The sequence below is a fragment of the Sorex araneus genome, chromosome 1 (genome assembly GCF_027595985.1).
Source record: "Sorex araneus isolate mSorAra2 chromosome 1, mSorAra2.pri, whole genome shotgun sequence".
NCBI classification, from domain to species: Eukaryota; Metazoa; Chordata; class Mammalia; order Eulipotyphla; family Soricidae; genus Sorex; species Sorex araneus.
Genome location: NC_073302.1, coordinates 230,439,206 through 230,453,029, shown reverse-complemented (window position 1 = coordinate 230,453,029; position 13,824 = coordinate 230,439,206). Strand labels below are relative to the sequence as shown.

Sequence of the window (13,824 nt, the reverse complement as noted above, 5' to 3'; positions counted from 1 at the left end):
ATATTTTTTGTCTTCTTGAGGAAATTTATGGTCATCTTCTCCAGTTTTGATGGAGCTAGTGGTTTTCTTTTTTGTTGAATACTACCAGTGCATTATATATCTTTGATATTAATCTTTTGTCAGAGTGGTGGGAAAAATATTCTCTCGCATGCTTTTGGGTGTCCTCCTGGTCATTTTTTTTGCAGCTTCTTAATTTGATTTAGTCCCTTTTATCATGCTTCCATTTGCCTGGCAAATGGCACTGAATCACTGAAGATATCTCTAAGTCCAGTGTCATTAAGTCTTCTGCCTATGGTTTTATCAATTTAATTTAGGAATTCTAGTCTGATATCAAGGCCTGTGATCTGTTTTGCAGCACCATTTGTTGAAGAGGCTTTTTCTTGCTCCACTTCCTTTTTGTCTCCATTATTGACAGTTTAGTTGTCTATACACCTGAGAATCTATTTCTGAACTCTCAATTCAATTCCATTTGTCAAAGAGTCTGTCCTTATTCATTAGTGCCACACTATTTTGATTACTGTAGTTTTGCAGTATAGTTTGAAGTAAGGGACAGCCATACATCTAGGGTTACTTTGGTTACCAGGGATATGGTGAGCAAGGTGGAGATGTTTTCACTTTTTGGCCATCATGGCTTTCTATTGTTTTGGGCACATATTAAAAGTAGATTTAATCTCATTAAAGGTTCAATATTGTTTGACTATACTCATATTGTTATGTACCTAATTTCCACAACTTCTATTTTGAAAAACTGAAACTGTGCTCATAACTCCTCCACAATCCCTTCTCATCAGCCCCTGACAAACAACATTCTATTTAACTCTATTTGATTGCTGTAGCTATCTCATGTAAATGGAATCATACAGTATTTACATTTTTCAGGCTTTATTTCACTTAGCTTAGCATCCTCAGGTTTCTCCTATGTTCCAACACCTATCAGAATTTTCTTCCTTTTTGGGTAAGGCTGAGTAATATTCTACCATACTGCTTTTATTAATCCATTCATCTATCAATGGATAAATCGGGTTGATTCTATCTTCTAGCTATTGGGAATAATGCCATGCACATGACTGTGCAAATCTACCTTAATGACCTGCTAAATACCCAGAAGTCCATCATAACGATTATCCACTTTTACTGTTTGGAGGAAGCACCAAATTGTGCCAAATAGCAACTATACCATTTTAACATTCTGAGTTACGGGAAAGTCCTAGTTACTCAGATACACACTCATCAGCGTTTCTTTTCTTTTTTTTTTTTTTTTTTTTTTTTGCTTTTTTTGGGTCACACCCGACGATGCACAGGGGTTACTCCTGGCTCTGCACTCAGGAATCACCCCTGGCTGTGCTCAGGGGACCATATGGAATGCTGGGAATCGAACCCGGGTCGGCTGCATGCAAGGCAAATGCCCTACCCACTGTGCTATCACTCCAGCCCCCCACACACATCAGCTTTTCATTGGGTTGTTGATCCAAGTGGGACTGAGTTATTTTGTGGACAGATAAGCACTTCTTTAAAGATCACTAATGCTACGTAATGCCATGTTCTTGTTCTGCCTACTTGGAGAAAGACCTATTTATTACTGTATAGTTTTATCCTGCAAATTGCCACTATGAATTGTGATCTTTACACATCTTAAATTTTGACATTATATAATTTCATTTTTCTTATTGCCTGTTGATTTGGTATCATATTTTAAAAATTATTGCTAAATTAATGTCATAAATATTTCCCATTTTAAAGTTTTAATTTTAATTGTGACATTCTAAGAATGTTAAGAATTTCTTTTGTGACAGATTACGTCAAATTCCTCTTCGTCTTATGCAGTATCCAACCCGAGCCATAAAGGTTTTCTTGGCAGGGTTTAAACCACCCATAAGAGATTCAGGAAAGACAAGAATACCATATTGTCCTAAATGGAGCATGGAAGCATTGTGGGCCATGATAGACTGTATTCAAGGAAAACACCTTTATGCTTCTTCAATGGTAAATGCCAAAGTTCTTTTGAAGCTATTTCTAGGGTCCCTATTAACTTTGTAAAGTGAACCTATGCAGTTCAATGTAAAAATGCTTTAAAGTGGGAAAAAAGTGTAAATACAGGGGGACTAATTTTGAGGCTTGTTAAAATGATGTCCCAGGTATATTTAACCATCTTTTTATTAGCCCTCAATTATATTAACATTGATGCAACAAGTAGAATAAAAATATCAAGAATGGCACTGGAGAAATTGTAGAGATTAAGTTGTATTCCTTGCATTATGGCCAACCCTGGTTTGTTTCCTGGTTTCATCTTAACGTTTCCCAAAGTCAGCAGTGCCAGTGCCCCAAGGAGGCCAGAATGGTTGGAGGCCAGGATAGAAAGCACAGTGCAGATGCAATTGATAGGCTTTGTTCATATAAAGGCACATTTCCAGGGGATGCTGAGTAATTTTTTTATTTTTTATTTTATTTATTTTTTTTTTTTTTTGCTTTTGGGGTCACACCTAGCAATGCACAGGTGTTACTCCTGGCTCTGTACTCAGGAATTATTCCTGGCGGTGCTTGGGGGACCATATGGGATGCTGGTAATCAAACCCAGGTTGGCCACGTGCAAGGCAAACACCCTACCCGCTGCACTATCACTCCAGTCCCTCTGAATAATTTTTTTTCTGAAAAAAGAGATAGTGAGCCACAAAAGTTTGGGAACCTAAGTTCTAACTGATATGTGGTATGACCAAAGAAAACAAAGCCTGCTACAGCCAACGGAACTGAGGCTTACCAGTGAGATCTAGTGAAGGAGAGTGGCACTCCAGCCATGTAGTACAGTAGCACTATAAGCCTAAAACAGTAACATCAGTACTGTTCTAAGTCATGGTATCTCTGACTAAATTTTAAAATGGAAAGAATGAACTCTGGGCTGGAGAGATAGAATAAGGTGCATGCATTGTACATGACAAACCCAGGTTTGATCCTAGCACCACATAAGGTCTCCCAAGCCCTGCCAGGAGTGATATCTGCACAGAAACAGAACAAAGTGCTGAGCACTGCTGGATATGGCTTTAAAAAAAAAAAAAATCTAGGGGCTAAGTCTGATTAGAGGTCCCTAGCACCAAATCTCTGGATTGCTAGGAGTGAAGCCCATACCCTGAGCATTACTTAGGAGCCCTCCCCCAACCACTTCCCCATTCCAATAAAAAGAACCTTATGAAAGTGCTCTCAATAGAAAGTGCTTTTGAAAATATCTTTACCTGTCATGTTTCTAATATGTGTAGAGGGGTATAAATAACTGCACACCTTCTCTGAAGCCACTGAAAATAATACATAGGGCAAGTTGGTATAAACACACACACACACATTCACCTGACAGTAATGTTCAAAATCTGGACAGTTTATGCACAGCATACATAATGCTTTATGAATTTTAACACATATTGTAATAAAGCCTATTGGCCCCATCTAGGAAAACTAAACATACATGAAAAGAATGGAACTTCTGAATGAAACTTTTTCACATAAAAAGATGTGAAACCATTAAAAATACCTTATGAATGAATAGTTCATATATCATAAACTTAATGTCTTTTACTTCCAAAGTAACTAGATGTAGGAGAAAAAATACAGCAGACTTTTATTGAACAGCTTTATCTTTTCATTTTAGACTCATGCTCCAGAACTAACAGTCACACTGTATGAAGATGAACATTATCCAGTTCATATGTCATTAGTAGAAATGGGACTTGCAGACAAAGATGAATGATGTAAGTACTGTGATAATGACTTTAATAACTCTCCAGTGGGCGTGAAGCCATGTTACTAATGTAAGCATAAGATTCTTGCTGAACTCTCACAAAAAAGGTACCTTTGAACAGTCCTCACCTGTTTTCTCAAAGGAATGACAAAGTTCAACAAGAACCTTCTAAATTTCTTCATTAGTCCTCACCTGTTGGGTAACAGCATCAAAAGAGGGCTCTCATCTGTGAGTGCTTAGAATGGCTATCCTGGAAATTCAGAGTCTCAGATGGGAACAGCTCAGAGCAGGTCCAATGCATAGTTTCATCACAGCAAAACTGTACATCGGTGTTTTCCTAACAAGGTCATTAAAGATAGTTGGGTAAACCTGTTATTTATCCATTCACATTAATAAAAACAAGTGACTTATAGTAAGCAAAGGTTTAAATGAACACATTTTATTTTTCAGATATACGGTACAGAGAATATACAACAGCCTAGAAGAAAAGTTTCTGTTATTTAAACTTTTTTCCCTGATTTTTTCTGTAATGGTGGTACTTGCTTTTTCCCCCATTGCATGTTGAACTGTTCTTAGTTGTTTGAAAAACACAGTTTGTTTTTTTTTTTTAGTATTGTTTACTTTACTATAATTTCAAATAAAGTACTTTGGGTATATGAAAATAATAATCTAGCCCATTTTATTATCATAAATTCAGTTATATATAATGTATATTCACCTTAAAAAATATGTTAGGGGGAGGGGCCAGAACAATAGTACTTCGGGGAGGACATTTGCCTTGCTGTGCCCAACCCAGGTTCAACCCCTCACATCCCATATGGTCCCTGGAGCACTGCCAGGAGTAATTCCTGAGTGTGGAGCCAGGCATAAATCCTGAGCATCATCAGGTGTGGTTGTCCACCCCCCAAAAAATATATATATATGTTACACATATTGGGGGAGGGGGTAGAGAGTACAGAGATTAGGGTGTTTGTCTTGTTTTGCATGCAGCCAGCCCAGCACTGGATAATACCCTGAGCACAAGAGCCCCTGAGACTTACTGAGTGTTTTGGGAGGAGCTGGAGAAATGGCTCACAGGTTTGGAGGACGTGCCTCGCATACAGGATCCCCAGATTTCACCCCATGCACCTACTATTACCACTGAATGTGGCCAAACAGAAAAAAACAATCAAAGCCTTACCTATTTTTCTCTTGAATTATTTCCAGTTATGTTATTTGTAAGAATTCTTTTTCTTTTTATTTTGTATATATTCTGAATATTAATCCTTTTCCAGTTATGCATGTCTTTTCTAGTGTGTGACTTTTTTCTCTTTTGTAACCTCTTTGGACATGCAAACTCAGCCATTAAGATCTGTGCTTTATGTGTCTCCTTTAAAGTCTCTGTTCTGAGGTCAAAATACAGGTAGCTCCTTACTATCTTTAAAATTTTTTAAGCTTTTTTTTACATTCAATCCTTAAGTCACCTGGAATAGTTTAGCTTTCATGTTTAACTACTGAGTAGAACAACCTGTAACTGCTGTATAAATTTACATGTAGATGATGTGCCCTTCCATCAAGGACATTTTTCTTCTGTTCATGCCCCCTCAAGAGTCTCATTTTGACTAGTTACAGTTAACCTCATCATAACTGCTCAACAGTGAGGTTTTCTCTACCAATATAAGTGAATTCTTGCACCTGATTTCTTATTTGACCAATTGCAATATATGCATTCATTATTTTAAGTTACTCACTGTATCACTGTCATCCCATTGTTCTTCGACTTACTTGAGTGGGCACCAGTAGTGTCTCTATTCCTCCCAGCCCTGAGATTTTAGCAGCCTCTCCTTACTCATCGTTCCCAAAGATTGGAGGCTCTTTCAGGGTCAGGGGAATGAGAGCTATCGTTACTGCTTTTGGCATATCGAATACGCCACGGGTAGCTTGCCAGGCTCTGTCCGTGCAGGCGGGATACTCTTGGGAGCTTGCCGGGCTCTCCCATTAAAATTTAAAAAACATCTGTAGGATATAAAATAGTTTCATTTTGGCAATGTCCTGACCCCGCACCACGCTGTCTTTACCGGGGCACCTCAGAAGGGGGAAAGTTGAGTTTCCCTTCCTGCCCCAAGCAGGACCCCAGCAGCCAAAAACCTGAGAAACCCAACTGCAGCCATGCTCAAGGCCACTTTCCACATGCTCAAACCAGCCTCACCCAAGAAGTACAAGCTTTACCTGAGGGGGAACCAGCAGAAAAACCCAGGTATGCGGGACCTGTGACAGATCTCCAAACCCACTTGGATCAGAACTGGGCCTCCTCCCCAGTTTTCCAGTAGCTTGGCAGTCACACCCACAAACTGGTCCCCCGGGGCTATGTAATATCATCAATGGCCAAGATCCAGAGACTATAAAACTAAAGCTCCTGGAAGAGAGCGCTGCATATTGTCCTGAACCTCTTATACTCCAGCCCACTGATGTACCAAAAGTAGCACACGTTTATTTGGTTTTAACATACTTGCTTGTATCTCTGATATACAGACTTAAATGGTTCCAGAATGAAATACAATAAACTTCACACACTTCACTTTTATTATGGTGGGAAGGTGCTCAGTGGTGGGATTGGTGTTTGAATATTATCTGTACTGAACTATTGTGAACTACTTTTGTGAAAATAAAGTATATACTAAAAAACAGTATCATTTGGGTATAACTGAACATAGTAATATTAATATTTCGACTGGAAAGTTTTTGTTTTGTTTTCGGCCCACACCTGGCATAAGTTGGCCTCAAGCAAGACCAGGGCCTTACTCAATGTACTATCTCTCTGGCCCCTGTAAAACTTAATTTATTTTTTGAATAAACATTCTATGCAAGTCCTGGTTCTGTAGCTGGTGGTCATTGTAGGAAATCTATGATCATGTAGTACTTGCTTTTCTTAGATTTTATAACCATCTACAACCACTTATTTTTAGTAAGTCTATATAGTTTGTAATAAAGCAGTCAAAAACCTGACAGTAAAGTGACAGACTAGGGTAGATGAAAAATGTTTCCCTTATCCACTTCAAAAGATTAAAAATTAAAAAACTGAGTTTTATTTTAGAATCCAAGCAATCTTTTCCATTTACATAGAGTCATACAAACACACACATACACACAGAGTACATACAAATTAAACAACAGAACATACATGAAATAAATGTACATTTTTTCAACAAGAAAATTAAGTTAGTGTTATTTCATGATTAGTCACTTAAGGACCATTATAATTTTGTATCCATTATAACGTTACCGTCCTTGTCTTTAACTCTTATTCGACCAGATGTATATTTTGTCTCTTGCTGGCCATTTGTATATACAGTTTTAACAGTGCCATCTGGATATTCCCGTCTCTTGAACTGTGTAGTATGGAGTTCTCTTTGGCCATTATTAAACTCGATGATTTTGTTGCCATCTCTGTATGTTTTAAATAGAATTAAAAGTATAACATATACTAGGGAAAAATCATTTTAAAGTACCCTTTTTGTTTAACATGTCAAACAATAATGAATCACCACGAAATAGTTACAGACTTACAAACTTTCATACTTACATTTCAAACAATGATCGAGTACCCATCCCTCCACCAGTGCCCATTCTCCACCACCAATGACCCCAGTATCCCTCCCACCACGCCTCCCAGCCCCACCTTTGTGGCAAGCAGATTCCATTTTTAAAGTAGTCTTTTGATTATAGCCCTTTTTACCTTTTTTTGGTTGATTGACAGGGGGGCGGGCAGGGGGCAGTTTGGAGTTAAAACCGGTGATGTTCAGGGGTTACTCCTGGCTCTGCAGTCAGGAACAACTCCTGGCAATGCTCAGGGGACCATATGGAATGCTGAGAATTGAACCAGGTTCAGTGGCGTGCAAGACAAGCATCCTACTCGTTACGCTATCTCTCCAGCCCCTTGATTATGGCACTTATTTCCTCTCCTACCCACATTCCTTTGTTTTTTGGGCCACACATCAGGCAATGCTCAGGAATTACTGCTGGCTCTGCACTCAGGAATCACTTCTGTCATACTCAGGGGACCATACAGGATGGTGGGCATCAAACCCAGGTGTGTTGCATGCAAGACAAATGCCCTCCTCACTGTCCTATCACTCCAGCCCCTCCTAGACGCATTCCTAGTTTTCCCCCTGCACATTCTCTCCACAGTACTCCTGCAGTAGGCTTAGTCCCACCCAACAGTCAAATTACCCAGTAAGGAGTCATATCACCATTTCTCTTTAATGTAGTACTGGAAGTATTAGCAATAGCCATCAGGCAAGTAAAAGATATTAAGGGGATTCAGATCGGAAAGGAAGAAATCAAGCTCTCACTATTCGCAGACGATATGATACTATACCTAGAGAAGCCTAAAAGCTCTAGTAAGAAACTCTTAGAAACAATTGACCTGTACAGTAAAGCGCGACATATTATTATATCCATAACAAGCAATACAAAACACATTGTCTAACAATTGTATTTTCAGCAGATATGAGGGGAGGTAGGACTGGCCTCGAAATATCGAAGGTAACTAAAGTAGAGAAAGAATATCTTGCAAATTATATGCCACACAAGCAGGGGAAGGTATAAAATGGGGGGGCGGAGGGAATTGGGGATTTTGGTGGTGGAAAATTTGCACTGAAGGGATGGGTGTTGGATGACCATGTGATGTAAGTTCAAACTTGAAATTTTTGTTACTGTATCTCACGATGAATTTAAAATTAAAAAAACCAACTGCAGGGCTGGAGCGATAGCACAGCGGGTAGGCCGTTTGCCTTGCACGCGGCCAACCCAGGTTCGAATCCCAGCATCCCATATGGTCCCCTGAGCACCGCCAGGGGTGATTCCTGAGTGCATGAGCCAGGAGTGACCCCTGTGCATCGCTGGGTGTGACCCAAAAAGAAAAAAAAAAACCCAACTGCAAAAGTAGGGCACCTCCCCATTCTGAGGGGTGGGCCCGAATCTATACTATTCTCCTCGCTCCCCTTTGAATGCTTATTCTTTCCTTCCTCATAATCTCTAAATCACACTATTTACTTCACTGGTCATCTCCTCCTGAAAACTCTTACTGTAAGGGAAAGTGATGGAAGAACTGGGTAGAATTTAGGACTGACTTTACTGCAAAGAGCAATTCCTTACTCCAGCCTTGTTTCCACAGGTCCTCGAGAACTCGGGTGAGGGATCATTTCCCGCCCCAAGAGGACCAGTGGAATCCAAGTGCGGTTGACAATGGCCTCTTGCGGATGGTGAGACATGAGGTCTGTACCATGCAGGTCTCGGTACAGACTCATCAGTTCTGGATTCCCAGGCACTGCCTCTCTCCTCTTCACACAGGCCATCTAACAACGGAACCATACAAATGGGAAAATCTAGAAACAGATTTAACAGGTTTCATACCGTTGTACTCGAACAATTGTACCATCTGGGAAAATGCTCTCCTCTTGTCCATCAGCAAATAAATTTTTGATAGTCTGGTCAGGAAATGTGATTTCTTTCCTCCCATCTGGAAAATGCTTTTCTGTTTTTTAAAGACAAGGTTTCTATAAGTATTTTATGTTTAAAGGCAGGGCATACTAAGAGGGCAAAACAAGTTCTTACCGGTTTGTCCACTTGAGAAATGGAGGACTTCCAGCCCCCCTGGGTAGGTAGTGTGCGTGGTCTGAGCAGTTGCATAGTAGTAGATCTGTAAAGACAATGCAGTCTGCCTGTCTCCAGAGATCTGACACTGGAAGGAAGCAAAAGAGCCCCCAGACACCTACCACTCTCTCGTCTGGCATGACCTGCTTCACATCACCATTGAAGAAAGTGATGGTAACTGTCTTCCCGTCTGCGCTCACTTCTTTCCTGGTTCCATTTGGGAATAGTATGACCTGGCACCCGTTCTTATAAACCTTTTCAATCTGCAAAAATGAAGAGCTTATAGATCCACATCACAAAAAAAATCTTTAATACTTACCCTAATTGCCTGCTTTGAAATTTCTGTTCTCTCCAAAACTAAACTTATTAACAAACTTATCCACTTTTACCACTGCTCTGTCACTGCTTCCCCACAAACCACCTTTTTTGGTGGAGGCCTCCCAAACAGTGATCAGGAGAACTGCTTCCCGAGTGTCAATGCATGGGCCCAAGGTTACAGTGCTGGGGACAGCCGGGTCCTCCTAGGTGTGGGGGGGACCACGGGGTGCTGGAACCTAGACCAGCAGCATGCAAGGTCTCACTGGACCCAAACATTTTTCCAGGGGGCAAAGAGGTTATAGTGCTGTTTTATTTACGCAAACTTCAGGCTTCACCTTACCTGTAGACAACAGGTAACATAATAATAATGAAAGTATTCTTATCAGACCATTATCACCCATAACTGAAATTCCTTCATAGTATCACAATCTTAATTCACACAGAAAAACCTTTATAGTTTATCTGAATCAGGGACAAAACAAAATGCACACATACTTGGTTGACATAATTCTAAGAGAAAACACCAACTTTAAATACTCTTTTTAAATACCCTGTTTACCAACAACAGAAGGAACCTGGCCACTGAAGAGGTAAAATTTCCCACATTCTGAATTGACTTATTGCTTTTCCTTTATGGTGTGTTACCTGACATTCTCATATTCCGTTATATTATCCTTTATTAAAGACAAAGTTAGATAATGAAGCATGATTCAAATCAAGTGCACAGTTCTAACAGTAACTTAAGTGGTACCGAGCTTTTTAGAGGCAGCACATTCAGAAATACCTTCTCACTTTCCTTGTAACCTCAGGTTGTCAAGTCAGATCTGCCACACTATCAATCTAAAGCTTCAGTAGTACTGATGACTGTTAGACCCTTGACTCCACCAAAAGTTGGAAACTGAGGATTTTCTCATTCCGTTTTTATTAGCTAGAAATCTTCTAAGAAAAACTTTTCCTCATGAACAATTTGTTACCCTCACTCCTCAATGCTAATAGAAATCTTTGGATCTGTAAGTTCAATGTAAAGGGAACATATGGAACATTTGAGAAAGTAGTTTTTTTTAAACCTGAGGAAAAAAATCCCTTATTTGTCTTCAGGTTTAAACTGCTAAGAAATCAGTTGTATAACATTAGTTTGTCCTTTCTCCCCCACTGCAGGGAGCTTAGATTTACTGAGTAACACCCATCACAGTGCCCACGAGGCACTCCCATTCCTCTGTGTTTATCTTTAACTTCTCCTTTGTCCTTTGCTTCCCCTATCTTGTTAATCACTACAAGAATGTGACTTGTAAAGTCAGATTCTTCTGAGGATTCTGGATTTTGTATATGCAAATGAAATATCACTTTACTCTTTCCTTTATGTCCTTTGCATAGTTTACTTTAGAGGAATGTCTTTTTTGTATAGACACAGGAAGACAATGTTATGCTTCTGGAACTTGGGAGTTGACTCCAAATATATTTACTCCTGGGCATCTGCCATATTTATTCAACTTAAGCCTCAGTTGCCCTTAGTTCCTAACACCTCAAAAGAAGGGTCATGGTGAGGAACTTGTACAGACCTAGGGCAAGCTGTAAGCTACCCAGGCATCGAAAAGGGACAGGTCCAGAGAGGGACAGATATAGAATGACTGCATTCATTTGCAGTATATAAAAAATATATATGGTAGAAGACATATCACGGCCAGGGAAAACAGGGAATCAACCAAAAGTATGTCTATGGCAAGGGTAGATAAGACAGAGAAAGGACCGGAATAATGGTAATAGCTGGAAATTATCATGTTGAACAAGAACTGAGTGTTAAAAGTTGGTAAAGGGATATACCAGATAACTTTTCATAACCTTTCAGTATCTGTACTGCAAACCACAATGTCCCAAAAGAGAGGGAGAGGGAAAGAGAAGAAGAGGGAGAGAAGGAGAGAGGAGAGAGGAGGAAGAGGGAGGGAGGGAGAGAGAGAAAGAAAGAGAGAGGAGAAGAAAAATGCCTGTCATAGAGGCAGGCTGTGGGGGGGGAAGGCAGCAGGGGCAGTTGAGAGGTGGTGGGAGGGAACCTGGACACTAGTGGAAAGAAATATACACTGGGGAGAGATGGGTGACTGAAACCTAATCATGAACAGCTCTGTAAAGATATTACAGAAATTCAATAATAAAATCCTAAAAAAAGGAAAAAGAAAAGGGACAGGCCAAGCACTATGAAACATGTAAGTTAAGAGCACGGTCATAGACAAACCCAAAAGGAAGTAACTGGATACAGACCCTGCTGGGGTTAGGAAAGACTAACCTAGCCTGAGGACTGTGGTCTGGGATAGATGGCAAGATGTCTCCAGGAAGAGTCACCCTTTAAGTTTAACTTACCTCTTACTGTGTCCATACAAAATAACTAGAAATATTACTAAAAAGTAAATTTAAGATGACTGTTTAAATGGATATAGACTAAGGAAAGGGGAAATATGCCCTTAGATGTTATTTCACCCTTGGGCAGGTCTCCTATCAAGATGAGATTCTGTCCCAGAAAAGCTACTCCTGAAGAGCTGACACCTGTGCATTGTGCAACCACACCTATGTGGAATTGCTACCACCAACCCTTCATTGATTTCTCCATTACTAATGCTGTGAGACTAGAATAGTGGTGCAGTAAGACTGGAATAAACGGTGACTGATTACTAATTAGCCTGGAGACCCCGTTCCCTCCTTCATTCATCTGTTTTTGTCAGCTGGCCAGGATGGGGAGGCGGTTCATGGTCACAGAACGCATGCATCATGCACCCATATTTTGAACTCACAGAAATCCTGGGTTTTTTTGGTTGGTTTTTTTTTTTTTGGTTTGTTTGTTTGTTTGCTTTTTGGGTCACACCCGGCATTGCACAGGAGTTACTCCTGGCTCATGCACTCAGGAATTATTCCTGCTGGTGCTCAGGGGACCATATGGGATGCTGGGAATCAAACCCAGGTTGGCCGCATACAAGGCAAACACGCTACTGGCTGCGCTATCGCTCCAGCCCCACAGAAACCTATTTATGACCCTTCCTTCTCCATCTTTTCTTTTTTCCAATGGCAAAACTAACCAACAGTTTTCCTGTTCATCATCTTTTCCTTTTTTCTTAAATTTATTTTCATAAAGTTGTTCATAGTAATTGATTACATTCACTATTTTTTTTTTTGCTTTTGCTTTTTGGGTCACACCCAGCGATGCTCAGGGGTTACTCCTGGCTCTTCACTCAAGAATTACCCCTGGCAGTGCTCGGGGACCATATGGGATGCCGGGGATCAAACCTGGATCAGCTGTATGCAAGGCAAATGCCCTACCCGCTGTGCTATATCGTTCCAGTCCCTAAATTCACTATTTTGACACTAGTCCCACCACCATTACAACTTCCCACCACTATTATTTTGAATTTTCCCGGCACCACTCAAACCTGTCAAAAAGGCCGATGTTAGGTAATTTATTTTGTATTGCTTATTAGAATAGTCTTATGGCCACATGCTCCTGGAATTCTAAGATTTTAAATAATTAGGGTCTGGAGAAACCTCTACAGCGAGCTGCTCGGTTCGGAGATTCCTTTGTGTGTCTCTGGATCATGGCCATTAAGGAGCTTAAATAGTAGTCAGAAGCAGTTCATTGGCCTGACCTCCAAGGTCCCATGGGGGGTGGGGAAGGGATGAGAGGGACCAGCCCATTCCCTGTCCCTTGAGGCCTGAAGTTTGCCGTCACTGAACCCACGTACCTGCACTTCTCATTGGGTTCTGGAAGTTGGCAACAGCCAGGGCTCTTCAGGGGCAGGTGGAGGGATGACGCCTGCTCCTGTCTGAGGCACCCCGGTGAAGTCGGCTTGACTTAAAGTCCGGAGGCATCTCTGCAGCCTCATCATCATTTCTATGCCCAAGAATAAAACTGTGCAGGCTGGAGACAAAGAGAAAAGTAGTGGGACTCACCCACCCCAACAGAGCCCCAACAGCTGAAAACCTCCAGAACTCATCTTCCTGCTCTTCTGGGAGCCTGACAGTCATACCTACGAACTGCCTGGCACCATATAAGTTCAGTAATATCCATGATCCAGAGACACACAAATCTTGGGAGAGATCAACAAGCTGCAGAGATACCTCTAGACCCAAAGTCACTATCCAGTTGTATTTATCTCCAGCTCTATAAA

The 13,824-nt window shown here is 40.7% G+C and overlaps 2 protein-coding genes across 3 annotated transcripts in view; one reads left to right on the top strand and one right to left on the bottom strand.

Annotated features, from left to right (window-relative positions):
- RNF17 (ring finger protein 17) overlaps positions 1–3,733 on the top strand; it is a 193,198-nt gene extending 189,465 nt beyond the window's left edge. Inside the window, exons 34-35 of the mRNA XM_004604511.2 lie at positions 1,794–1,983; positions 3,635–3,733. Coding sequence (XP_004604568.2) covers positions 1,794–1,983; positions 3,635–3,733 — 289 coding nt within the window. The remainder of the gene's footprint in view (positions 1–1,793; positions 1,984–3,634) is intronic.
- A 270-nt stretch (positions 3,734–4,003) lies between these two features.
- The window catches only part of CENPJ (centromere protein J), a 52,119-nt gene continuing 42,298 nt past the window's right edge, over positions 4,004–13,824 (bottom strand). For both annotated transcript variants that reach the window (XM_004604630.2, XM_055123191.1), the window contains 4 exons: positions 9,481–9,621; positions 9,320–9,404; positions 9,119–9,239; positions 4,004–7,150 (listed from right to left, as the gene is read on the bottom strand). In XM_004604630.2, the coding sequence (XP_004604687.2) occupies positions 6,958–7,150; positions 9,119–9,239; positions 9,320–9,404; positions 9,481–9,621 (540 nt within the window). In that variant the 3' untranslated portion in view covers positions 4,004–6,957. The remainder of the gene's footprint in view (positions 7,151–9,118; positions 9,240–9,319; positions 9,405–9,480; positions 9,622–13,824) is intronic.